The sequence below is a fragment of the Mirounga leonina genome, unplaced genomic scaffold (genome assembly GCF_011800145.1).
Source record: "Mirounga leonina isolate KUSES-001 unplaced genomic scaffold, KU_Mleo_1.0 Mir_180, whole genome shotgun sequence".
NCBI lineage: Eukaryota > Metazoa > Chordata > Mammalia > Carnivora > Phocidae > Mirounga > Mirounga leonina.
In genome coordinates this window covers 25,950,824-25,978,450 of record NW_023270469.1, presented here as the reverse complement: position 1 = coordinate 25,978,450, position 27,627 = coordinate 25,950,824, and the positions used below count along the sequence as shown (strand labels likewise).

Genomic DNA, 27,627 nt, shown 5'->3' with positions numbered 1-27,627 from the left:
TGCGGGCAGAGGGGGGTTATCCCAGTTCTGGGAACCTTCCCATGCCCCTCGGAAACACAACCTGCCCCACGGCACTCCGAAACGCACGCGCGCGCACACCTCTGAGCAATAAAATGGTCCGATTACGCTGGCTAATGAGGGGTCGCGATCACGAAGGCAGGCTGCCCGCCCACCTGGGTGCGCTCACAGCCGGTCAGCCGGGAGGCCCGCGCGTTGGTATCCAGAACCTGAATTTTGTTCTTCACCTGGACTTCTACTCCGAAATGTCTCAGCTCTTGGGGACCAAAGGGGAGAGAGTTGAACCTTGCTCAGAACCAGGCTCGAGGCGGTACAGAGGTACGTCTCCCTGGCCCCGACCGCCCGTGTTCTAAACCCAGCTGGGGACCCCCGGGCTCCAGAAGAACGTTCTCAGGAGGAGTGATCTGACCAGGTGCAAACCCCGACTCGTTCTCCGCGTGGACCCCGGGACGCACGTCACGTGGCGCCGGGGCGGGGATATGAGCCCCGCCCCGGGCAGGCCTTTCCCGGGACGCCGGAAGCGCCGGCGCCGAGCTCCTGAGCCGCGGGGCCGCGCGGCCTCGGCAATGGCGACCCAGGCGAAGCGCCGGCGGGTAAGTCGCGGGGGACGGGAGCGGGGTCCGTCCGTTTCCTCCCCCCTACCCCGCCCGCACGGCGGTCCCGCGCCTCTCCTCCCTCGCTTGCGCGGGTCCCTGGCCGCCCTCCGCGTCCCCTCCCCCGCCCAGAGCCCTTCCTCCGCGCGCACCTCCGTCTCCTCCCGCGTCCCGCGCGTTCTCCGGGGCGGGCTCTCTCCGCGGCGCTCGCTCCTTCCAGGTGGCTGGGCCCGTGGGCGGTGGCGACGCGGACCCGGACCCGGTGGCCGGTTTCCTGAGCTGGTGCGGGCAGGTGGGGCTGGAGCTGAGTCCCAAGGTGAGGAGGCGGGGGGGCGGGCGGGCGCGGCGGGGGCGCAGGCCCGCTCTGACCGGCCGCTCCCCCGCCAGGTGGCGGTGAGCCGGCAGGGCACGGTGGCCGGCTACGGCATGGTGGCCCGGGAGAGCGTGCAGCCCGGGGAGCTGCTGTTCGCCGTGCCGCGGGCCGCGCTCCTGTCGCAGCACACCTGCTCCATCGGCGGCCTGCTGGAGCGAGGTGGGTGCGCCGGCGGGGATGGGGCGGGGAGGTGGGCCGCGCAGCGGCGCCGGGGTTTTCCCCGCCGTCCCGCCGTGTCTCTCACTTCCGTGTCTCCTCCAGAGCGAGGCGCGCTGCAGAGCCAGTCGGGCTGGGTGCCGCTGCTGCTGGCGCTGCTGCACGAGCTGCAGGCCCCGGCCTCGCCCTGGAGCCCCTACTTTGCGCTCTGGCCGGAGCTGGGCCGCTTGGAGCACCCCATGTTCTGGTGAGAGCCCTAGCAGGGGTGGGAGCACCAGCACCGGAGCCTGGTCGAAGCGTCCTGGCCCGGCGACCGGGTTCCCAGGCACTAGCCCGGTGGGGTGTGTGAAGGGAACCCGGGTGGGGTGTCACTGCAGGCCCGAGGAGGAGCGCCGGCGACTGCTGCAGGGCACAGGCGTACCGGAGGCCGTGGAGAAGGACTTGGCCAACATCCGCAGCGAGTACTATTCCATCGTGTTACCCTTCATGGAAGCCCACCCGGACCTCTTCAGCCCCAGGGTTCGCTCCCTGGAACTCTACCGCCAGCTCGTGGCTCTCGTGATGGCCTACAGGTCAGTGAGCAGAACCTTGAAGGACTTCGTTCTTTCGAACTCTATTGAGGGATGAGAGGGGAAAGAACAGTGAACCACACCCCGGTCTCTGACCCTACACTGGGCTTTAGCAAAGTTCTCTCTGTGGCAGCTTTCAGGAACCACTGGAGGAAGAGGAGGATGAGAAGGAGCCAAACTCCCCTTTGATGGTGCCTGCTGCAGACATACTAAACCACTTAGCCAATCATAATGCCAATCTAGAATACTCTCCAGTGAGTGGATCCCTCTCAGTTATTGTTCTTATGTGCACGGACGATCAGGCATTTGATTCAAACCAGTGCCTGTCATTTATGCTGGCCTGGTAGTTGGGCTAAGTGGGCTCCATTCTCCTCATGGTAAAAAAGCAGAGGTGAAGTCAGCTTTTCTTGTTATGTTCAGTTTGCATATTCCACTCAAATAGTTTGAACACAAAACCTCAATACCCACAAAGTAAGTTGTGGTTATTTCTCTGCTAAGCTACTGTCGACATTTATTTGGTGCCAGAGGTTGGCTATACGGTCACTACTTTTTGGGAAGAAGGGGGAGGAAAGGGGATGGTCATAGGTCAGATCTAAGATGATACCAGGGTTCTATCAATTCCATTTGCTAGGTGGAAAGTTGCAAGAAAAGATCAAGTTAATGGAATTAGGGAATGGCTATTTTTTAATCCTGGCCTGCATCTGCCGTTCCTACTTAGGGTTTAATTGTTCATTTCTAAACGCTAGCAGCTTTTTAAGTACTAAGGATGACTGAGCAGAGGTTCACGTAATCAATGAGGCTGAACTTGACCTTTGTCTCACCTTTCATCCTACTGTACAGGCGTATTACACTTCAGATACTGTGCTTTTTACAAATAGGTTTGTGGCAACCCTGTGCTGAGCAAGTGTATCAGTGCCATTTTTCCAACACCACTTGCTTTATGTCTGTGTGTCTTATTTTGGGAAGAATTAAAATTGCAAGAATTGCAGTATTTCAAACGTTTCTATTATTACTGTATTTGTTTTGGTGATCTGATCAGTAATTACACCTCACAGAAAGCTCAGATGGTGGTTAGCACCATTTAGCAAAAAAAAGCTGTTTTCTAAGATAAGTACATTTTTATAGACACTGGGACTTGCTTTTTTTTTTTTTAACAGTATTTGCTTTTTTGTGTGTGGTGGTGTGGATCTAAACCTACACACAATCTCTGAGGTATGGCCATATAGGATCTTAATAGGATCTAAAAGTAAAATGTTCGTAGGTATATCATCAGTCCCATTGCTGAACTGTACCCACTGGAAAGCTCTTCCTAAGAGGGAATTAATCTTCATGGGGCTGGCCAGGCATTTGTTGGGCCTGGTCCCAGCTTCTTCCTTCCACCCCAGAATTGTCTTCGGATGGTGGCCACTCAGCCCATTCCTAAAGGCCATGAAATTTTCAACACTTACGGGCAAATGGCTAATTGGCAGCTGATTCATATGTATGGTTTTGTTGAACCATATCCTGACAACACGGATGACACAGCTGACATTCAGATGGTGACAGTTCGTGAAGCAGCATTACAGGGTGAGTGTCTGATCCAATCTTGGACACCAGTGGACATGTCTCTATCCCCACCCCAGGTGCTCTTAAATAGCAGTTGCCCCGTTTTCTGGAGCCCGGGTAGTAGACTAAGAAGAAAGGAACCGCTGGGTATATGCAGACTTTGACACTATTACTATCTACAGGAACAAAAGCTGAAGCTGAAAGGCTCCTACTGTATGAACGCTGGGATTTCTTATGCAAACTGGAGATGGTTGGGGAAGAGGGAGCCTTTGTGATTGGGCGTGAGGAGGTACTGACCGAAGAGGAACTGACCAGCACACTCAAGGTAAAGGGCTGAGAATGGCCCAAGTATTTAGAACTAGATAAAGCCAAATGAGAAAGGAAACCTGGGATGGAGGGAGAGCACACTTAATGCTGCCAAGATAGGCTTCTCTAAATTCAGAAATTCATAATTAAAGGGCAGTTAAATTCCTAATTGAAAGGCCCAATGATTGCTTCTAGGTCCTTTGCATGCCTGCTGAGGAGTTCAGAGAGTTTAAAGAGAAGGATGGATGGGGAGATAATAAAAGGGAAGAGGACAGCTTGACAATCACAAATATCCCCAATCTCAAAGCATCATGGAAACAGCTTCTTCGGGACAGTGTTTTGTTGACCCTGCAAACCTATGCCACAGACTTAAAATCTGAACAAGATTTACTCAGTAACAAGGAGGTCTACACCAAACTCAGCTGGAGGGAGCAGCAGGCCCTGCAGGTTCGCTATGGTCAGAAGATGATCTTACATCAGTTGTTGGAACTGACAAGTTAGCAGGTTCCGTGCTGCCTGAAGGAACATCGCTAAGAACTTTAATATCATCAGAGGTGGTGTGCTAGGGTTAACTCAAAGGTAAGGGTGAACTGTTTAAAGACTGGGCACAGCAGACTTGGAAACTGCTGGCGGTTTACTAAGACCAATAAATCTTAAAACTGCTTTGTTGTTTGAACCAGAGTTAGCAGAAATGTGATAGTATTAAGGTCTTCGTTGGAGTCTAGCATTTAATAACATGGACTCTGAAAGGAGACCTGGGTCTATTTTGAGCAAGCTTTTTTCCAAGACTTAGTTTCCTGTTCGAGGGTTTGACGAGCTCTGGTCCTGGCACTCAGCAGTCTGAAGTTTGCTCTAGATGGCACAAAACTCACCCTTAAGGGAAGAAACCCTAAGACACCAATGACATTCAAACCTTACTTGTTAAAATTTCTATTTAATCTTGAACCTTTTTGTCCTCTGTGGCCATAAAACTTGACAATCATTAAAGGTAAGGTGTATTTTAAGTGGCATAAATTTTAAGTATATCAAAATACCATGAAGAGAAAGGGTAAGAAATAGGTTTTGTAATTCTTTAACCAAAGAAACCTGCTCCAGTGATTTTTCTATTGTTGAAACATGCCAGATTAGCGGGAAAGATCAATCATTCAGCAAGAAGTGATGTTTCCCAATGGCCCCAGGCTCTGTGAGACTGGGTTGTCCACTTTTCCTCCTCACCACCAGCACTGGCTGCTGCTACTGAGAAAGGCACAGTGGACTCACGTGTGTGTCATGACTTTAATGTAGACTACAGTATGCATACACATACAAGTAAGGGAACTAGAGCCCAGGACTAGAAAGGCTACAAAATACAACACGTGGACCAATACATTTACAAAACATTCAAAATCCTTACAAAAGGGGCTGTATTGGTCCTTTTGACTTTGTTGTTCAAAATAGCCTACATGGCTATTCACTGGGATGATGGGGAAGGGCAATTCATACAGTATTAGTCCCCTTTCCCACAATTTGTAAGTATGAGGAGAGAGCTAGGGGCACTTTTAGGCATGGTCTGGTTTCCCTTTATAAAAAGAGCTGACTGCATCTCGGGGCCTAAGGGGGTAGTTCTCCAGTAGAAATGAGAAAATGATGCTCTCCCAGCAGTCAGCTTTAGATTAGGGGAAGAGGCAAAACAAAAATCCATGGGATCTCAATTGTGAGCTCTTCCCATGTTCCCTAAGCATACCAAATAGTAGCACATACACACATTTAACAACTTTATGATTTTCAGGGTCCCCTGTTCACATTAAAAAAATAAGTTACACAATATTTAAACTGGCTTTTTTTGCTATTCTTTGGGACACCAGGAATGTCAGAAGACATGGAGCTATGTTATATCCCCAGACAAGTGCATGGCATCAACAGCCTTTCCGTTACAAGCTGGGTAGGTACCAAATTTATCTACTTGCCTTGGACACATTTTGCACAAACCCAAGAAGTTGCAGACAAAGGTTTTATCTTTCATATATTTACACAAGTTCAAAATGATATTCACAGCATCTTCTAAATTTTGGCCAAGTCAAAAAAAATGCATTTAAACTTTGGAACGTGCCCACATACACAGGAAGCTGACCCAAACAGTAATTGGGGCAGGTACCCGAGAACCAAAGGGCTGGGAAAGTCAGGAAGAGCTGAAAGGATTCTTCAGCCAGTTTATAAACCTGGTGCAGTGGGACCTCCAGGCTGACACATTTACAGCAGAGATGCAGTTCCATCTAACTGGCACCTGTCCCTTCCATTACTTGCTGAGCCTGCTTCTGTCCCATGCAGCACTGTGCAACCGACTGGAATAACCTGAAGAACAGAGACAGTTACAAGTTTGTGAGAAAAATTTCAGACCTGGCAGTACCTTGGGTCACATTAGCTTTGGCTATCATTACCTTCTTAATCACCCATATGTTTCTCATTCTTAGACAATTAAAAAATTACTTTGAACTCACTTTTCAATTTCTGGGGCACAGTGTACAAACTCGTGGTTCCAGAACTTAAACGCTGGATTTTTAATCAGTTCAATGAAGGTAATAAGAAGACCCCAAGGATGTGGCCTATTTACAATCAACCGTTCCAAGAGAACCCTGAAGGGGAAAAAAGGTTCGTTAATGCATAGAAAAATCTACGAATTTATGACCACTTCTCCTTTACCTTTTTTCCTTGATTACTAAACTACATGCAAAAGTTACCAGCTTTACTAAGGACAGTTGGGTTAACGTCTACACACACACACACACACACCATGGTTAATGCAGGTGGTTTCTGAAATTAAAAAACCTGGGTTTGAATCCTGCCTCTTCCCGTTAGCCTAGAAGACTGAGTTAAGGTAAAGTAAGGATGACAGTGTCAGATTTAAAGTCTGGCCCACTTTTTAAAATGTGTGAATCTCTCTCTCACCAGAATCTACCCATTGCCCAATCTCCAATGCTATATAGACAGTCTAAGCAATCTGCAACATATTACATCAAAAAAGGAAAGAAAAAAAAAAACCCCACAAGTATCATCTTGTTATTTCTCCTTCAAACTTCTCAATCTAGAAGATAAAGAAAAGCCCAAGCTCTTTACCATGGCTTTTAATAGGCCTGTGTGGATTCAGGACTCTGGATAAAAAATGTCATCACCACCACCACCTGAGAGAAACTGTTGACTTTCAATCAAAACGCTGGTACCTTTTGTTAAAAACAAGCTGTAATTCTCTACTTGTCATTTTGTGTCCATCAGACTAAATTGCTAGGGCAGGAACAATGTCCATTTTGCTCACAACTACATCCTATTTAACACATGTAAAAGATGTCTTAAATGGACATGTCGAAGATACTCCCTGAACACTGAAAAAAAAATTCATAATAAAGGGGAAGAGGCACCACTTAGAATTATCTAAAAAACTTGTCCCTTACCTTGTAATCTGTTCTTGGATAGCTTCAGTGTTGGCTTCTGCAAAAAGGTACAGCATGGTACAGCTGAAGTAGTGAGTGTGGCTATTTGGGTACCGCAGCTGATTTGCAATGGCATTCAGAAAGAGATACCGACCTAGAAATTGAGAAAGCGCAGTTTACTGCAGACATGCTTCATGTGAAAGGCCAACGTAAAAAGACAAATCATTCTAAGAGGCTAGAGACTCCGTATCCTTTAGTTTCAACCAGTGGCTCTTGGGTCCCCAGTGTTTCCATTTCTGGTGTGTGTGTGTGTTGGGGGGGGAGGGGGAGGGGGGTATTTTCCACTTTTTAAAAAAATATTTAAAAACAGACCCAATGCATGTAAGCATTTTTCAGAAAAAAAAGTATCATTTTTAATTTCACAGATTCTTTAATGTCACTTAATAGGAGAGAGCTGGATTCTTCTGCACTGTGTTCAATGTGTTCCACTATTATGTTTCATGTAGCCCCTGGAAAACTCCACTGTACAGTCATGACAACGTGAGTGCAAACACACACACAGTCATTACTGTGAAAGTAGTTCTGACCTCACAGCTCTTCTGAAAAGGTCTTGGGGACATCCCCCGGGCTTCCAGTCCACTCTGAGAACTGCTAGTTGAGACTGTATTTGAATAAATACCTACAGTAACTAGGTCTAGTTGTCTGCCTCTGCTTGATATTACTCATGTTTGTAAGGCTACTCTCCCCCGCCTTTTTTTTTTGTTGGGTTCTGGATGTAATGGTATTCAGTCTTGTTAAATCTTGACTTTACACTGTCTCAAATCCCTTCTACAAATAGACAAGTGTATGTATATCAAGATTAACTATCCTCTCAAGAATTGTTAGCAAAGTTAAAAGGCATCCTTTTTAAAGTTGGTGTGTGTTAAGGGCACCTGGGTGGCTCAGATGGTAAGGCACGGTCCAACTCTTGATTTCAAGCCCCCTATTGGGCTCGAGCCTACTTTTTAAAAAGCCTTTTTTTTTTTTTTTAAATAAAGTACTTGTGTGTTAAAATAAGCAAGACTATGTAGTTGGTTAGTAACTACTGGGGTCTAAGAATGAATATAGAAGACCAAAAGAAATGTGATTCGACCAGGTAAGACGCAACCTATAGGAAGAATTATACTGTCAACTTTCTGCAAAGCAGGTTAAGTAAAGTCCTATCCATTAATTTTTACATACCTAATATTTAACAAGTTGCCTGACAAATGCTGGGGGAAAGGCAGGCTAACAAAACACTGTAAGATAAGCTTATTTTTAAAGAGCGGCTAGTAAAAGGAACATGTTTATTTTCACACTAAAAAAAATACTATAATCATATACACTGCAATACTAGTAATGTGGTAAGGATTCTGGGTCTGTCTTTCCATTTTTCCAAAAGTTTTGCATTAAGCAGATACTATACAATTAAAGATAAAATAGCCAGCAGAGAAAGACAAATAGCATAGGATTTCACTCCTATGTGAAATTTAAGAAAACAAGCAAAGGAAAAAAATGAGAGTCAAAGCAAGAAACAGACTTTTAATTACAGGGAACAGTCTGATGGTTACCGGGGGTGGGGGTGGATTAAATAGGTGATGGAAATCAAGGAGTGTGACCACCGGGTGATGTATGGAACTGCTGAATTACTGTATTGTACACATGAAACTGATGTTAACACTGTGATAACTGGGATTAAAATAAAAATTAAAAAACAAAATAGAGCCATAAACATACTGATAAAGTAACTGTCTATTGTGGCTTAAAATATTTTTATGATCAAACTGTGGTGCAGAAAACTTAGAATTGGCTGGCTTTACTCACCTTCAGTGTCCAAGTCCACAGCCAGGTTCTGGAAGATGTCCATGTGAGCCGAGTGGGTGATCGTGCTCATTGATGGCGTGCTACCCTTGTTGTGGATGTGTGCAATGGCCTGAGTCCCTACATAGAGCACCAGTGCATTGATGAGCTGGAGGTTATAACGATTGCCAGGCTCATTGGATACCTAAATGAACAAAACAAAGCTGCTTATTTTCACAGAGGATTCAGTATTTCTAAGCCCATTTTATGCCTTCACAGAAAAGCTGAAACTGCTCTCAACACTTGTGATTTAAATTTTAGCAATCTGCTTTACTTTGTGATTTGCTGAACAAATACACAGCAGCCTAAGGGTGGTTGGGTCAGTAACAGAAACATGATTTCCCTTTGGAAGCCAAAGCTTTAACAGGTACCAGGAAAAAAGTAAAGTTTGTGAAATCAGACTCTGCATTATCTCAACTATATAAAAATATTTGGAAGGGCACCTGGCTGGTTCAGTCGGTGGAGTGTGGGACTCTCGATAATGGGGTTGTGAGTTTGAGCCCCACACTGGGTATGGAGATTAATGAAATCTTAGGAAAAAATATTTGGAGAGGGGAAAAAGTAGTTCTCTGGTGTGGAAAGACTGGAAAGATAACACGACTTCAAGTCCTCTTCTGTACAGCAAACTAAACCAGAATCCATTTAGAACAATCTTGGGAGGACTGACAGGGACCGATTATCAGTATTATTCTTACAGAAAATGAGCCTATTCCCTGGTTACCTCTTTCAAGGCAATAGCTTTGTGTCAGTGAGAAGATGAACTAGTAAAATGCATAATCCAGTTAATGTCATCCAACCATTAAACACTATGTTTTAAAATTTTTAAATCCAGTTGAAAACACTAACTCCCAGGGGTGCCTGATTGGCTTAGTCAGTTAAGTGTCTACCTTCAGCTCGGGTCATGATCCCAGGATCCTGGGATCGAGTCCCCCATTGGGATCCCCGCTCAGCTGGGAGTCTGCTTCTCCCTCTCCCTTTGCCCCTCCCCCCTGCTCATGCTCTTTCTCTCTCTCTCTCTCTCAAATAAATAAAATCTTTAAAAAGAAAAAAGAAAACACTAATTCCCAAATAGGCCACCCACAGGACTATGCATACCAAATGCTTTCTATGAAAGACACAGCTAAAAGTTTAAATCAAACCAGTTAACCTGTAGGTTGCTTCGCAAATCAGACAGAAAAGTGACCGGTGATCGAGTTTTAAGATAGGAATCCAAATCCTTTTTGAACTGAGGTGGCATCACTCCAGTAAAATTGGTAAGAATCCGGGGTGCAATGTTAATTTCACTCAACATATCCACCTGCCACAGACAGATACAATAATCAAAACCAGAAGTATATGTAGAAGTTAACAGCAAATTCTTTCTCTCTACCTTAAAAAGTGGTAGATTCTTTTCCAAAAACTGCACACTGTAAATGTCTTGATGAGAGCTGCCACTTTTTATTAATCTTTAAAGAATCTATCTCCAAAATGATAGGAATCTCTCATTCTGTAATAAATTATCTAAGAAAAATTATCTTTCTAAATTAAGGCAGGATAGGTACCTTTTGTGAAGAGGTCTAATGTATACCACTGAATTTCAAAAAAGAGTACAGAGGAGATTCTGCACACCAAGAGCTCTAGTCTTTGAAAAGATGCCCCAGCAGAACAGAGTATCATAGCTGCTACTTAAAAAAAAAGGGGGGGGGGGGAATGTGAAATAAAGAGTACAAAATACGTAAAAATTAGAGTAGCCACATCAGGGCTATACACATAAAAAACACCTTTGAAATAGTATTACAAAGATCTGTTCTACAACTCTGTGCCATCAGGGCCATCCTGCAAATAACTGGTTCAACACCTCAATTGAGGTTTTGTAAAAATAAATTTACTATCAAGATTAACTGAAAACAGCAGCTAGGCAAATACTGTGAACTAATATTCAGCAGGCTTAATAACATGATCTCCCCCCGCAAAAGAGCATCCTCACCTAACAACTTGTGTGTGTGCGTGTGCACGTGCCGGGTAGAGACGGGTTAAATAGGTCTACCATTAGAGAAAGGATTCAAATACTAAGACATAACTTTCTTTTCCTTTAACTGTTTGGAACTTTACCTTCAGATTAGGAGTGAATGGGTCTGGGAGCCTCATATTTCTTGGGAAGGCACTCAGGATGAGATTTCTTAGCTGAATACAATTAGGTGGGATCACATCACAGAATCCGTAATGGTAATCACAAAGGAACTCAGGGAAATCATGCAAAAGAACCAGCAGCACTCTCAAAGTGCCCTATTTTTAAAAAACGAGAAAAACATTGGCTGTTTTCCACACAAAATTAGGAAATGAGAGTAACATTTATACTATTATGAATGTAACTTAAGTAAAACTTAAGTTACAAATTACAGGTTTTTTACCAAAATATTTACATCTGGAAATCACCAAAAACTAGCTTTGGGGAGTTTATACCTTAAATGTGTATGCTGTAAGAGGCTGGCAAATATTAACTAATTAATTAAAAGACATAAGGTTCTGATTTCAGAAGCTGGAAAAAACAGCTTATGAAAACCAAGAAAGTAAAAGAGCCAAAATCAATTACATGTTTTAAAAAGTACTGAAGGAGGGCGAATCAAAGCTGATTCTTTGAAAAGATTAAAATCCAGGCCTAGATGGCTTTACTGGCAAGATCTTCATTATAAATATTCAAGGAAAAATGAATACAATTTTCACGATCTCAAAAATAAATTTAAAAAGAGAATTTTTTCCAACTCTTTTAATGAGATTTGCATACTCTTGGTACCAAAACTTGATGTGTGTGAAAAATCACACAAAAATCGTAAATATTAGAAATAGAAATCACAGTGATCCCATTTAATGATTTTTAAAACTCAACAAATTATGAATAGAAGGGCATTTCCTTATTCAGATAATGGTATCCAGATTTATAAAAACATTATACTTAATGGTGAATTACTAAAAATCATTAAGAGACTATCTTCTACTCACTGCACTGGAGTTACTGGCCACTGCAATAAGGCAAGTGAAAGTAAAACAAAAGCCCACTGTTATTATGTAAATACTGTGAAATACTTCTCAGGATACCTAGGCGGCTCAGTCAGTTAAGCCTCCGCCTTCAGCTAAGGTTATGATCCCAGAGACCTGGGATTTAGTCCCACACTGGGCTCCTGACTCGGTGGGGAGCTGCTTCTCCCTTTAGCTGCTGCTCGCCGTGCTTGTGCACGCAATTGCGCTAGCAAATAATCTTAAAAAAAAAAAAAAAGAATACACTTCTCCCCACAAAAAGACATAGATAAACTCTCAGAAAAAGTAAATTTAGCAAGGTATACAGCTACAAGGTAGCTGGCCAATATACAAAAATAATTTTGTTTCTATATGCTGCCAACAAATAAAATATTTAAAAGGTATTTTACAATTTCACAAAAAACATCAAATATCTAAAGATAATTCGCTGAAAACCTCTACGCTGGAAAACTACAAAGCATTGCAGAGTAAAATTAAAGACCTAACTAAAATACACATGTTCAGGATTGAAAGGCTCAATATTATTAAGAGATCTATTCTCTCCAAAGTGATTTACAGATCCACTGCAATCTCAAGCTAAATCCCAGCCAGCTTCCAGAAGTCAAGCTGACTGTGCAGTTCTTTATGCAATGACAAATGACACAAAATAGCCAAAATAATCTTTAGAAGAGAACAAAGTTAAAGAGGATTTACTCTGCTGATTACTCTGGCTTTATAGTAAGTCTTACAAATCAAGGTAGTGTGGTACTGGCCTAGGAACAGATAAACAGATCAACTAAAGAGACACCCATACACAGTCAATTATTTTGACAAAGGTGCCCCAATCAATTCAATAGGGAATGAAGAATGGTACTGAAAAGCCTTGTATTACTTATTGGGGTGGGAGTATAAGGAAGGAGGAGGAAATAAACCTCACCATACACAAAAATAAATCTGAGACAGATCTTATCACCTAAACATAAAAGCCAGGATAACATGGGTTATTGGGTGGTGAACAGAGTGCATGCAGAAGAGATTGCAATTTGGGATTGGCAAAGATTTCTTACATGAGATACAAAAGCCAACATTTAATGAAAGCGAAAACTTGATCATTTTTACACGTTAAAATAGAAGTTTCTAATCCTCAAAAGACACCTTACTTTTAAGGGAATGAAAAGGTAAGCCACAAGAGTGGGAAATGTCTGATATTGTATTGAACAAAGGGCTTATATCCAGAATAAATGAAGAATTCCTATCAAAAAAATAAGAAAAACACAGATAATCTAGTGGAAAGATCAGCAAAAAACTGTAAAAGGAACATCACAAAAGTATATCCAAATGGCCAATGTACTCATTAAAAAAAAAAAAAAAAAAAGGATATGCAAAATAAATCCACAATGAGATCCTACTGCACAACTGCCAAAATGGCTAAAACAAAAAGCAGACAATACCAGGTATATGTTGGTGTAAGAGTTAATGGACACACATAATTTTGTAAAACTAGCAGTATCTATTAAAGTTGAACCTATGATTACCCATACCCTGTTTGGGGACTGGTTATGAAGTACATCTGATTTTTGTACTTTTCTGAGTATCTGTTATCCTTTAAAAACTTAATAGAAAAATTGGGGTACCTGGGTGGATCAGTTGGTTAAGCATCTGACTTCAGCTCAGGTCATGATTTCAGGGCCCTGGGATCTAGCCCTACATCGGGCTCCCCCTCTCCCTTTCCCTCTGCCCTTCCCCTCCACGTTCTCTCTCAAATAATTTTTTTAAAAAGCTTAATAAAAAAAAAATTAGGCCTCATATTCCCAGTTGACAGTGTTTAAATAACTTTAAGTTCAAATTATTTTTAACTTGGGGCGCCTGGGTGGCTCAGCCATTTAGCGTCTGCCTTCGGCTCAGGTCATGATCCCAGGGTCCTGGGATCGAGCCCTACATCGGGCTCCTTGCTCAGCAGGGAAGCCTGCTTCTCCCTCTCCCACTGCCCCTGCTTGTGTTCCCTCTCTCGCTGTCTCTCTCTGTCAAAAAATAAAAATTAAAAAAAAAAATTATTTTTAACTTTAACTGCAAATTAATTACCTTATAGAGGATTTGCATAGGTTTGGTGAGTTCCACATTTCTAAGGAAAGGCGCTAAATATTTGAATAAATCAATCAGTAGCTGTGCATACATAGGCCATCCCTGAAAGAAAGAAATATACATGAGCCATAATTATACTCAGCTGTTGTTCTACCACCAAAAAGTTGCCCAAGCAGCTACACTGTGACTTACTATCTTCTTCATACTAACATAACTAGGGAATACGGACATAAGTATCTCAGTTAAAAGACTGGCATGAAAAAGGAGTAAGAATAATTATGCCAATAGTGAGAAATCTATTTAAAACAAAATGGCTTCAGGGGTGCCTGGGGGGCTCAGTTGGTTGAGCAACTAACTCTCGATTTCGGCTCAGGTTGTGATCTCAGGGTCAGGAGACCTAGCTCCCTGTCCAGCTCCCCACTCAGTGGGGAGTCTGCTTGAGTTTCTCTCCCTCTGCCCCTCCCCCCACCATGCTTGCATGTGTTCGCTTTCTAAAGATAAATAAATCTTTGGGGCGCCTGGGTGGCTCAGTTGGTTGAACGACTGCCTTCGGCTCAGGTCATGATCCTGGAGTCCCGGGATCGAGTCCCGCATTGGGCTCCCCGCTCAGCGGGGAGCCTGCTTCTCCCTCTGACCCTACCCCCTCTCATGCTCTCTGTCTCTCATTCTCTGTCTCTCAAATAAATAAATAAAATCTTTTTTAAAATAAATAAATAAATAAATCTGCGGGGGTGGCGGGCGCGCAGGGAGAGTGGTCCGGGCCTCCAGAAATTTGAGGACATAGAGGTCCTTGTTCCTATAAGCAAAATTTAAGAGGACGAGGAAACTTTGAGAAAATTTCAGACACAACACAAAACAGTCAACTAAGAAACTGACAGAGGTCTGTTTTCTTAATTCCTTCTTTTAACTAAGTCCTAGGTCTCAACCATTTCTTTTCCCACTTCCAACTCCTGTCCAATAACCTGATCCAGTTTACAAAAAGCTCACAACACAAATCCTCTTATTTTCAGCCAAATGTGGCCTGTCATCATCTCCCAATTATACAAATTATGTTCATTTTTGGACAATTTTATTATGTTACAGTGTTCCTTCTCCTGGAATACCAAATAAAACCCACTCCATTTAAGGATTATCTCACTTTTTTTTTTTTTGCCAACCACATAAGTAGTCACATTTTCTTCTTAAGGGCTAATCAAGGATGCTTTCTACAGTATTCATTTGCCATTTAATTACAAGATGGGAGAGAAACCTCTCTTAACTGTGTTTATTTGCAATTACACTTTAAAAACTCTTTACTAGGACTTGATCATAGTTTCTTCAAATATAGACCAGTGGTCTTCATCACCCTTGAGAGTGAGAGCTTTAGCATTTAGAGAACTTGTAAAACTGGCAGGTTCTAGAGCTCCATTTGGTTTTATACAAAGGTTCTCCAAGGTTTTGACTTTTTTTAAAAAAGTTCTTAAGTGAGATTAACACATGGCTCACAACAGACTTGGAGGAGCAATACCCTAATCACTGAAGAATGGCTTCTAGGCAGAGGCAGCCAAGTATTGGTTAAATCTTCTCCGTAACCTTCCTACACATTAAATAATCTTAACTAAGCCTGGAAGAAGTATGATTATTACTAAATGACTAAGAGTGCTAACAGTAAGCTCCAAGTAGTTACAGTCTTCATCTGTAGGAGATAAACTGCAGCCACACCTTCTGCTGTGGCGTATGTGCCAGCATTCTTGCAATAAATATCCGATGAGAGATCAGTTCAAGCCAGGCATACACAAAGCCAGGAGCTTTGGTAGGCCTCAAGATGTGGAATGTATTGCTGAAAGAAAAAGACCTTCGTCAGAAGCAAGGTCCAACTTAAATATAGTAAACACATCAATGTAAGTAGAAAACATTTAAGCTATTTTTCAAATCAACATGCCTCAAATCCACAAGAATACTACTTCTCAGATTTTACCACTAAAATAGCAAACCTTAAGGAGAAATCTCTATTAAATTCACTAATACTCACCAGAAAGCTGTAAGTGTCTGGAAATTAATGGTTTCCAATACATGCTCAGGTGCATTGAGTTCCAAGAGCAGCATGATAAATATCCGATGGTAGGGAAGCTGCTGAAATTCACTCTGCCGAACATCATGATCTTGGAGGAGAACTCCCACTACTATACCAAGGACCTAAAGAGTACACAGATTAGAGCCTGTAAATCATAAAGATAATTCACTTACCACTCACTAGACATGCTTTCTTATTGTACTCTTATGCCCCACATATGCCACATGAATACACAATTACGTGCTGGCAGCCAAAGGGGCCATACACTGGTTTGATGTGGCCTGCAGAATTTTGTATTTTCTTTGAATTTCAATAATCTTCGGCCAGAACTGTATACTCTCCACAAACCCACTGGTTTTCCTAAAGCTCTAAAAATGAGCATGGTACATTATATTCTATTATGTTAATACGATCTAAAAACCTAATTCTTTTGGTCTGATGTGAAGCTGACAAGAGGCAAAATGGTTTATACTTCTCTTGACATTTAGTAGATGGAGGGGCCAGGGACGATCTTAGGCTGCAGAAGTGTTTCATACAAAGAACCATCCTGCATTCCACTTGATTTTCCCACTGAAGAGTGAGGGACAGGATAACCTGTGTGTAATTACCCAAGACCAAACTCTTAAGTTTGTTTTTGCAGTTTTAATGGTCAAATTTCCAGGAACTCCACTCCGTATGTCAAAACAAAACTATATTTTGTTCCTTTTCAGAAAACCAAGACAACTGCAATGTTACCCCTGGTGTCTGAGTTGCGAATCTATTGTCAGTGGACATGTCTAGCCATCCCATTCACAGTGATTCTGTATACAGGCGAAAATTTTACTTTATCTAAATATCTTCCAATGTAGTCATTTCCAAACATTAACACAATGAAGTACGCTGTTCTCCCCACCACCTTGCGCCTTTTAGTTAAAGCAACACACTCTTCTAAAATTTAGTGATTATGTTTATTTATACTACTACCTATGAATTTAATTTCAGGACAGAAAAAGGGATGTTTACAAAATGTTTTGGGGAACAGGGTGGGCCCGGAGAACCACTGATGACGATTTCAAGTGTACCAAGACTAAGGCAAAAAAGAAGGTCAGACCTTGTTCAGCAGATTAATCTTTGTGACAGTGTTGGTGGCCTCCCCTGAGTGCTTTACTAGCAGTGCAATGAGTCGGACGAAGGCGTCCAGGTTGTGATAGCACTTGGCTCGGATCATGGTGGGATTAGCGGCAGGATTGTGCTGCTGCTCCGCCTGAGCACGGTAGCTGATCTCAACGCACATTTCCGTACACAGACGAAAGAACCTCGTTATGAGGTCATCAGTCTTCAGGATTCCTTGCTGGTGCATCTACCAAGGGAACAACCACAACAAAAATACAGATAGATACATGAAAACAAAACACCCAGTGGATAATACACATAAATTTTAACTTTCATGCTTAAGCGGTACTCTCTCATTTATTCCTTGTCACATTTCTAATTCTTACTTCTAAAAAGGTATCATGAAAATGACTTCTCCATTAAGAACCGATGACAGAATTCTTCAGTTTTAAGTTTAATGGAGAATAGAAAAGATGGAAGTTGAGAAAGAGATAATAACATGACAATTTTGAACAACAGTCCACAGCCAAATAATGTGGAAATTTAACTAGGCAAATAAACCAACTTTCAGGAACCCACTAAAATCATATAAAGACATTCTTGCCAATTCATATTTCTCCCAAGTAGGAAGTTAAATGACATATATTTCATATTTTACTTTCCCACAGAATTTAAGATAATTTCTTCCAAATGACTCAACCAGTAACAAAATTTTTGAAACTCCAACTAGCTGCAACAGGAAATTCAAGTAATAATTTGTACGATATGTGTGTATCAAAGAAAATAGCCACAGATCGTATCTATTTTAATGAAAACTGAAATTCATTTTAATGTATACTCAGTTTAAAATAAAATGTTGTTTTAAAGGATAAAAGTACAAATTTTATGACATATGATTTGGAAGTGAGGCAGAGCAGGTAAGTTATTTGGCTAGTACAAAAGGAGGAAGCAGTATAATAAGGGTTAAGGCTGCAGAGGGAGAGGGAGGTCAGTGCTTACTTAAAGAAACCAAGCCCAGAATGAAAACTTAACCATCATCTTGGAAACTTTAAAACAATTTCACTGTCCCTTGATAAGCAATAAAATAACTGAACTGATATTAATGTACCCTAGGCAAGGTCAGCAGAGGGATTTTGTACATTGAAATCTGAAAAACTAATAGGGGGAGGTAACGAAGACAAACTACTGTGATCAAGAGGGAGCGCAAGGAGGAAAGAATTCTCAAAAGGATGCAAAAGAGAACAGAAAAATATAAATTATCCTTGTTTAAACAGAGAAGAAACAAGAGTAATTAAGCCAACAGAAGAGCTGAGACAGGTGCCACATCCATACCCATGAAATACTGATGATCACAAAAACCAACTGATTCAAAGTTCTTCTATTCAAATCAAAAATCAAACTATAAATATTCAATAACACCTTAGCAATGAGGTATATTTTAGAATTTTTTAGGGTACAGACCTACTTAGTATGATTTATTTAACTAACATTCATCTTGAAAAGTAAATCCTATTTCTAACTTCAAAAACTCAAATCAGCTCTTCCACATCGTCATTTATTTGATAATAGATCTAATTTGCAATCTTTCTTTGGTAGCACTCCTAAACTTTCATCTCAATTTAAAGAAATACAACAATCTGCAGAAATAAGCAGATAAACAAGTATCTCTCCCTGAATAAACATTACAATAGTTCTACTAAAGGAATTCTAAGGCCAGATCAGCGCAAGTACCATTCTTGCCATTAAGTAATATGATTAGGACACAGTGACTACTGGGTATGAATCCCTCCCAGTGGCTGAAAACAGACAGTAATGATCAAAAACAGAATGCTAAATGGTACTACAGCTCTCTTCCTACATCTTCGTCTTTTCATCCTGTTCACAAATATTCTTTCCAAACCTAATTATTCTAGGAACTTGTTTCCTAACACTTTAAGTCCAATTCAGATCAAATCGAATGAAAATAAATACTGGGAACTATTTTCCAAAAAGAACATGTCAATCAGTTTTAGGTAAATAAACTACTTAATTTAGAAAACATAATAAAAGGCTCCACCATTTAAATATTTAAGTTTTTTTGTTTTATTTTTTTAAAAACATGAGCTATTATGAGAATTTTATTTATTTATTAGCCCATAATCCCCTCAACTATTGATTATCAAGTTAGTAAAATTACAACATACATCTGGCAATTTCATTATTCATTATCTGATCCACTGTACTTTGTAACTATGACAACTGAAATGGAGTAAGTAGAACTAAAGGGGACATGAAATGTTGAATTTACTGGTTAGGGTCCAAAGATGAGGAAAAGAAATAAGCTTTATCAATTTAACAGAGTAATGATGACAATTTTTGGTTTACATGAGTATGGAGGTTTACTGTAACCACAGGTACATAATACTGAGCTTAAATATCGGAGGCATCACACCCTACTTATGTTGAATAAAAAGCACCTTTCTTTCCAAAAGCTCTACCTGTCCAACAAACGCAGAGAAAGCTTTGGTACTGTCACGGCCGGCTGCTGCTGAATGGTAGAGATTCACCCATTCCCTCAGAAGATACTCTGCCTTCTCCCTCAGGCCTGGAGGATCATCGTACTCTGAGGCTTGAGATATTCCAGAATGCATCATAAAGTTAGGGCCTCCATGAGCACGATCAATCATTGCTTCATAGTTGGATCGCACTACTTCCATCAGCTGGGGCAATCTAGTACAATAAATCCAGAATGAAAATCAGTCTACTTACGGTTGTGATTTCACAGACATACAGCTGGACAATTTGTAAAGAGAAACCACAACAGTGATTTCTGTATTTAAACAAAACTACCCTTGGTCTCTGTTTACTCATAACCACATAATACACAAATGACTGACCTTGGTTAAGCCACTTCTTGACCCCCCAAAATTGTGCCTGTTGAAATGGAGCTGATGTTCATAGTCAACAAATATTCACTGTGTGCCTACCATGTGCCATGGTTTGTTATTTATCTTAATCTCAACAATTCTTTGAGATATTATTTCTAGTTTATTCAAGAACAGGTAAGTCAACTTACCCCTAAACTCACATTTTATTTATTTATTTTTTTTAAACTCACATTTTAAAGCAGCAGAGCCAGGGCTTAAACTAGGGCTCTTGACACCAAGTCTAGCTCTGTATGTACTGCTTGCCCTACAGCAAGAAGGCTTGGCAGTTAGTTAAGTTTTCATACTTCAAGGGACACTAGCCCTCACTAAGGCTTCCCACATATTGTAGGTACAGTAGTTTTAACAGGTAATGTTAGTAAATCTGCATTCATTGCTAAAGCTCCTTCATAGACTGAATATACAAAGATCCCAAAACACTTCATCCTCACCCTTCTGGAGCATTGCCTCTGGAGTGAGCATTAATCCTCATGAGAGTTTCAATGGTGTGGAATAGATCTGCCTCAGTAACATGAGCAACACTCCTTTCATCCACCAACAGGATTTTTACCAATTGCATAGCAAATGCCACAGCCATGTAGTTTAAACCATTCTCCATTGACTGGCAACACAGAAAGCACAATGTAAGATAGATAACACTTACAGCAAACATACTTCCCAACTAACCAGAGTCCCTTTTCCTGTTTAAGAAAATTCCTTCCAGGAGCGCCTGAGTCAGTTGGTTAAGCGACTGCCTTGGGCTCAGGTCATGATCCTGGAGTCCCTGGATCGAGTCCCGCATCAGGCTCCCTGCTCGGCAGGGAGTCTGCTTCTCCCTCTGACCCTCCTCCCTCTCATGCTCTGTCTCTCATTCTGTCTCAAATTAATAAAAATTAAAAAAAAAAAAAAAAAAATCTTTAAAAAAAGAAAATTCCTTCCATACCTGAGCTAGGTGAAGATCATACTGCTGCATATTAACCAAATGATTGCGAATGAGCAACTCCACTGCTTCCACATTGTATTTATATTCATCCCGACATTCAATTAGGCACCTAGAAAAAAGTATTTCTTTAAAGGCCTAACCATGCTGTATCAAGTAAAATAAAGAACCCATTTTATTCAACAGTAATTTGTTCCAAATTAAGGTTGCTTTGAGAACCAACTGCAAATTAGTATCTAAGATTCAATACAGCCAATAATGAAGTAGGATAGCCCAGTGTTAAAACTCAAGCTTTGGGGTGCCTGGGTGGCTCAGTCGTTAAGCATCTGCCTTCGGCTCAGGTCATGATCCCAGGGTCCTGGGATCAAGTCCCACATCGGGCTCCCTGCTCTGCGGGGAGCCTGTTTCTCCTTCTCCCCCTCCCCCTGCTTGTGTTCCCTCTCTCGCTGTGTCTCTGTCAAGTAAATAATCTTTACCCCTCCCTCAAAAAAACACAACAAAAAAACCTCAAGCTTTGCTCTCAAAGCCTAGAAAACAAAGCATTCCATTTAAGACATTGAAATATTTATATATGAACACCACTGCTATGAAATCATTGAAACCTTTAAAAACCAATTTATCCCCCAAAGCAAGGTACTGGTTTTCCATATTCATCATGGGCACCAAATGGGAAAGGGCCAAGCAATCAACTATTCTCACTACTCAGAATTGGGACAAATGCCCCACTTACCTTCCAGAAAAAGGGAATCTCAGGACATAAACAGGGCATGTATGTTAGAAAACAGCCCAATAAATAGTACTCTTCTAAGATGGCTACTGACCTCGTGATCTGTTTGTTACACCATGGAGACCCATATGCCCGGCCATCCTGAAGAGCTTTTAAGACCAGAAGGTGGCACTCCCTGTAGCGTAGCAACAGGTCAGCATCAGCACCACTCGTGGCATCTAGTAAACCCTCTACAGCCTATGGAAGAAAAACGGTATTCACAAACATGGAAAATACAGTACATGATCCAACTATCAAAGCCAAAAACCAAACCTTAACAAAAACTACAACACAGCTTCTAAAGCCTCCAGTTAACAATGTCTGCACTCACCAAAACGCTTTTCACTTACCCTGACACACACACTAAGTTCTACCTAGTTTATATTCATTGTGTTCTTCACATGAAAGGCACCACTGTCCTACACAGTCAAAATCCAATGCTCCCCGCCAACCCTCCCACATCACCCAAGTACTTGGGATCAACCTATTCCTCCAAATCTGAAGTGCTATCTATTAAAGTTTAACTTACTAAAGTATTTTCAAAAGATCTTAATGAAAAAATTTTTTCCCACTTCACCATCAGTAACTGTCACAACTACATTCTACTCTAGAGAAAAAAATTGCCTACTTATTACCAAAAAGAACTTGTTTTATCTAATTTTAAAATCTTAAGATAACCTAAGGAGATGATTGTGCGGATCACTACATTTACAAACCTAGTCTATTCTTAAAAGTAACATTTAAGGGGCGCCTGGGTGGCTCAGTCATTAAGTGTCTGCCTTCAGCTTAGGTCATGATACCAGGGTCCTGGATCGAGCCCTGCATTGGGCTCCCTGCCCTGCAGGAAGCCTGCTTCTCCCTCTCCCACTCCCCCTGCTTGTGTTCCCTCTCTCGCTGTGTCTCTCTCTGTCAAATAAAATCTTTAAAAAAAATAAAATAAAATAAAATGAACAAGCAGGTTTCTCCTACTAACAATTCCTAAACCTAACACAAAAGAGAGTTAATTTTTTTTTTTTTTTTCCCAAATTCTAGTTGCCTGATTTTCCTTGGGGCAACAGGTACCTAGTGTTTCATGTCAGGCAAACCTTTAGTCTCCTTATCTGTAAAATGTGTGGTAGGAGATGGCCTCCAGTTAGGGTCGCTTCTGCGGTGAGTTTACTTACTACCAAAACCAAAATAAGCTAGCAAAGACCGGGTTGTATTTTTCATTAAAAGGAGCCCCTTGGGCGCCTGGGTGGCTCAGTTGGTTAAGCGACTGCCTTCGGCTCAGGTCATGATCCTGGAGTCCCGGGATCGAGCCCCGCATCGGGCTCCCTGCTCCGCGGGAAGCCTGCTTCTCCCTCTCCCACTCCCCCTGCTTGTGTTCCTGCTCTCGCTATCTCTCTGTCAAATAAATAAAATCTTTTTCTTTTTCTTTTTTTTTTTTAAAAGATTTTATCTATTTATTCATGAGAGACAGAGAGCATGAGAGGGAAGAGGGTCAGAGGGAGAAGCAGGCTCCCAAGGAGCAGGGAGCCCGATGCGGGACTCGATCCCAGGACTCTGGGATCATGACCTGAGCCGAAGGCAGACGCCCAACCATCTGAGCCACCCAGGCGCCCTAAATAAAATCTTTTAAAAAAAAAAGTAACATTTAAGAACTAACCTTCTGGAGCAATCCAAGAGCAGCAATGGCATCCCGAGAGTTCCGAGATAATACTACAACCTCCAAAAGACTTCGAAGAGCCTGAGCTTGAGGATTCATGGCCAACGTTGGAGGGACAGCATGTAGGTGCTGCTCCAATTCTGTAATGCACTTATCATAAATCTGAGCTACATCATCTGTTGCCCAAGCTTGCTGTTTTAGAGAAGGAAACAACCAAGAAACTGATAAGCAAACATTTTTAAGATTTTTCATTGGCTTGTACAGCAATTAAAGTCTTTTAGTATGTTTACTCCCCTGAATTTTTTTTTTTTTCCATCAAAACACAGCCTTCCTGAACTATTCAATCTTAATAACATTAGGTGGGGCAATGCAAAGCAGGGATAAGGGGAGGGGTATTTCACTTAACTGAGGAAAACCCATCAGACATCAACACAATCAAGTAATCAAAGCAAGCAAAAAATAAATAATGGGATAGGATACAGCCTAGGAAATTAGGTAATACAAACCATGGAAAAATATAGTACTGAGTTCAAGTGTCAAAGCCTGATAGAATAACAACAACACAGCCTCATTTCTGTGTTAAACCTATTGAAGATGCAGATCCGAATCTATTCCTGAGAACATACTGGACAAACCCAAATCAGGCCATTCTAGAAAATAACTGGCCTATTATCTGCAGAAGTGTCAAAGTGATGAAAGATGAGGAAAAAGTGATGTGCTATCCGAGATTAACCTGGGTTAAATTTTAAAAATATAACTAATTAAAATGTATGATTCTGAAATAGGTCCTTTTACTATAAAAAGGTGATATTGGGACACTTCATAAAACCTGAAAGAGGTCTAAGGATTAGGTATTAATGTATCCGTGTTAACTTCCTGATTTTAATAGCTGTACTACAGAATGTCTTTTTAGATGACACATACCAAAGTCTTCAAGAGTGACTGGGTCATCAGGGTCAGTATCTTATATTCAAACGGTTCAGGGGGAAAATGTTTCCCCATTCCTACAACTTCAACTTTTCTATAAATAATTATTTCAAATTCTTAGAAAATGTTTTTACAAAAAACAGGTGAAGCCATGGGGATCACCATGTAAATTCCTCTAGTCAGGCAAAACATGAAAATCAACCTCATGGGTTTAAAAAAAAAAAAAAAGTACCCCCATATGCCATGTTCATCTGATACAAAGAATACCTATACTCAACAACTGTGGTAAGTTTTCCCCCTATAACTTAAGCTCACAGGAAGCAAGTGACAGATTAACAGATAAAAACATTCAAATTACAATGTAAAACATTCAATTTAATCCAACCCAACGATTTACCTTCATGGGTTGAGCTAAAAATCCTGTGGGCTGACTTAAATCATTTGTGGGCAAGAAGCCAGGCACATTGCGTGCAAACTCTTCGTAAACAGCCAGCTGCTTTGGGTCCACACCACCAACCTGGAAAGAAGAAAACTTATTTTGACAGGATCCTCTTTACAAAACTGAAGGCAAGTTTTTTCAAACTGCGAAGTTTGCATAGGAGTAAGCACAGGGGTTCTGAGAAGGGACACAGGAGTCACTACAACATATTGATGTGGCATGCATGATTAAGTATGCATGCATTTGCACACAATTCCCAGTGTTTCCCATTTCCCTGAATCCTGTCAAGAGTCCCCTTCATTTAGAAATTCATTTGAGTTTTTCCACTGGAAAATGCCTCAAATAGGACCATACCAAGTGCCATTCTCCAATGGAACTGGTAAAAATGATCAGATTTCTCATATCATCTTCTCACCAATAAGTAAATAGCAATAAAAACTTAAGTACCAGAAGGGAGGACCAAGTTGTAAAACACAAAAACAGGGACATGAACTATGGTAGCACTTCAACTGGGAGGTGCATACATCTAAGGTTATCTTAAAATATATACATATATGTAAGATTTTATCTTTAAATAATCTTTTAAAGTAATATTATCTTTAAATAATCCCTCATGTGGAGCTTGAACTCCATCCCTGAGATCAAGAGTCGCACGCTCTACCAATTGAGCCAGCCAGGCACCCCTATCTAAAGTTATCTTTATGCCTTCTCCACAGGTAGCCTTCAAATGATATGCTTCTGAGGTGGAATCTGTCTCAGAAACATGTAACATTTAACCCCATTGTCTTAGTCTTGGTGAAGTTTAAGCAACAAGAACAGAAAGAAAAAGAGGGGCAGAGAGAAACAAAGCCCCCAATTCTCACTTTCAGCCTGATTTGCTCTGGCATCCGCTCAGCTTGGTATGTTAACACAACAGGATCACAGTACCTGCGCCCTTCTTGCCTAGCATGTTTTCTCAGCTCAAATTCCTGCAAATAAAAAAAGTCACTGAGGTTCTTGTTATGAGGCATTTTCTTAAATAGAAAAAGAAATACTTAAATGGCAAATGCTAAACACTTACAGTTGCTAATCTCTTGTCCATCTCAGGGCCTGCTTTTTCTACTGCAGTCTTCTGAATAAAACAGCAAGCTAATTCACAATTGTCCTGAGCTAACTGAGCAGCTGCCTGATCCATCATTTCCCTTTGTTGTGGGGATGCAGTCTATTGGAAGGGGAACAGACAAAAAACAATTTAAAGTTTTCTGTGGATGGACAAGACAGGTAAGAAAATAGGAAATACAGTGCCTAGACAAATTTTAAAAGTTCTGACTCGACTTATGACTCATTAGCTGTGACCATGAAGTAGCCTAATAATCCTCTTCATCTGTATACAAGATGAAAATACTACTCACCCAAAACATTTTACTTATCAGGCTATTGTGAAAATGGTGAACAATATGGGAACAGTAAAGCAGTTTAAAAGAAAGTCATTATTAACCATGACATGTTAAGACCCAAAATTAGTAACTGAGTTACTTGAAGAGTGTGTGCTTGTGTGTGTCTGTGTGTGCACCCATACAAAGTCACTTTCCATTGTTTTGTACTGTCCTATTCCAAGTGCTTTAATCTAAATTCTTAATGATAAACCAAGATTGTTAACTTGGGCATTTTTTTAAATCCTTCATTTCTTTAAAACAATAAATATTTGGGTATCTATTATCTGCCGAACACTGTGTTGAGGACATAATAGTGAACAAAAGCAAACACGATGCTTCACCTCACAGAATTTACAATCTAAGAGAAAGGAAGATATCAAACCAATTTGGTGATGTGCAAAGAAAAAGAACCTCTTTCAGACAAGCAGTAAGGAACTGTGTACTACACCAAGAACATAATCAACGTACACGAAGGGCTGAGGCAAAACTGTTTTTCAGGTTGGTAGATATGCTCATTAGCAAAGGTTCCCTGCAGGTAATCATAGCCATTCCAGCTGTTAAGTTACGCATCATGTGATGAGCTGCTATTCGCATTCGAGATTCCTCAGAATCCAGGGCAAAATCCTTCCTGACTATTTGCTCACAAGTAGTCATGGCAATCTTAATTGATCGATCCACCACAGGATGGACCAGCTCCTGGACAGCCCGTTCAATCGCCTGGCGCACACACTGCTTCAACTGTGGATGGGCCTGAAACAAGGGAATCTAGGTGGGAAAAAACAAGTTAAGTCAACAGCTTGTTTAAGTAAGACAACCCAACTTCCATCAGTAATCACACCCAAGATTTTGAAAGTTGCTTCAATATTAACCATTAACTACCAATTTCTACTTTAAGTTAACCAATGAAAAATACAGGAAATAGAAGCTAAGCTACAAAGAGAACAGTATTCAGTATTCCTTATGATACATGATAATAGACAGGTCTTCAATTTTTTAAAAGTCTGATGGGCAAATTTTTTATTATCAGATGCATTACATGCTTGCTTAGTTAAAATTAAAATCTGTGGCTTAAGTACTCTTTTTTTTTAAGATTTTTTATTTATTTGAGAGAGAGAGAGAGAGCACGCGAGCACATGAGCCGGGTCAGAGGCAGAGCAAGAAGCAGACTCCCTGCTGAGTGGGGAGCCCAAAGCAGAGGTTCAATCCCAGGACCCCAGGACCATGACCTGAGCTGAAAGCAGATGCTTAACAAACTGAACCACCCACACACCCCAAGTGGCTGAAATACTTTTTTTTTTTTTTTTAAGATTTTATTTATTTATTTGACAGTGAGAGACATAGTGAGAGAGGGAACACAAGCAGGGGGAGTAGGAGAGGGAGAAGCAGGCTTCCCCGCGGAGCAGGGAGCCCGATGCGGGGCTCGATCCCGGAACCCTGGGATCACGACCCGAGCCGAAGGCAGACGCTTAACGACTGAGCCACCCAGGCGCCCCAGCTAAATTGCTTTTTATCTGTTATGGAGCATGGTT

At 41.3% G+C, this 27,627-nt stretch overlaps 2 protein-coding genes across 12 annotated transcripts in view; one reads left to right on the top strand and one right to left on the bottom strand.

Moving 5' to 3' along the window:
* Positions 1-513: 513 nt before the first annotated feature.
* On the top strand, positions 514-7,026 carry SETD6 (SET domain containing 6, protein lysine methyltransferase). Of its 6 annotated transcripts, XM_035025077.1 has the most exons (10): positions 514-611; positions 832-927; positions 999-1,143; positions 1,246-1,387; positions 1,518-1,712; positions 1,843-1,963; positions 3,053-3,275; positions 3,437-3,579; positions 5,405-5,481; positions 6,489-7,026. In XM_035025077.1, the coding sequence occupies exons 1-10, from the start codon at positions 585-587 to the stop codon at positions 6,694-6,696; spliced, it is 1,377 nt and encodes a 458-aa protein (XP_034880968.1). In that variant the 5' UTR covers positions 514-584; the 3' UTR covers positions 6,697-7,026. The 6 variants fall into 6 exon arrangements, with proteins under 6 accessions (XP_034880968.1, XP_034880972.1, XP_034880969.1 ...); XM_035025081.1 differs by lacking the exon at positions 6,489-7,026 and having other exon boundaries at positions 516-611; positions 5,405-5,502; XM_035025078.1 differs by lacking the exons at positions 5,405-5,481; positions 6,489-7,026 and adding an exon at positions 3,756-4,236 and having other exon boundaries at positions 520-611; positions 832-903.
* Positions 5,537-27,627, bottom strand: part of CNOT1 (CCR4-NOT transcription complex subunit 1) — a 108,169-nt gene continuing 86,078 nt past the window's right edge. For 3 of the 6 annotated variants that reach the window (XM_035025071.1, XM_035025069.1, XM_035025070.1), the window contains exons 31-49: positions 26,567-26,863; positions 25,744-25,884; positions 25,547-25,651; positions 24,642-24,761; positions 23,318-23,509; positions 21,728-21,870; positions 20,910-21,018; positions 20,419-20,588; positions 19,520-19,772; positions 17,062-17,310; positions 15,930-16,093; positions 15,620-15,737; positions 13,919-14,020; positions 10,934-11,107; positions 9,990-10,139; positions 8,807-8,987; positions 6,986-7,118; positions 6,038-6,172; positions 5,537-5,891 (exon numbers count right to left, since the gene is read on the bottom strand). In XM_035025071.1, coding sequence (XP_034880962.1) covers positions 5,813-5,891; positions 6,038-6,172; positions 6,986-7,118; positions 8,807-8,987; positions 9,990-10,139; positions 10,934-11,107; positions 13,919-14,020; positions 15,620-15,737; positions 15,930-16,093; positions 17,062-17,310; positions 19,520-19,772; positions 20,419-20,588; positions 20,910-21,018; positions 21,728-21,870; positions 23,318-23,509; positions 24,642-24,761; positions 25,547-25,651; positions 25,744-25,884; positions 26,567-26,863 — 3,015 coding nt within the window. In that variant the 3' untranslated portion in view covers positions 5,537-5,812. The remainder of the gene's footprint in view (positions 5,892-6,037; positions 6,173-6,985; positions 7,119-8,806; positions 8,988-9,989; positions 10,140-10,933; positions 11,108-13,918; positions 14,021-15,619; positions 15,738-15,929; positions 16,094-17,061; positions 17,311-19,519; positions 19,773-20,418; positions 20,589-20,909; positions 21,019-21,727; positions 21,871-23,317; positions 23,510-24,641; positions 24,762-25,546; positions 25,652-25,743; positions 25,885-26,566; positions 26,864-27,627) is intronic. The other 3 variants (XM_035025072.1, XM_035025074.1, XM_035025073.1) reach the window with 1 other exon arrangement.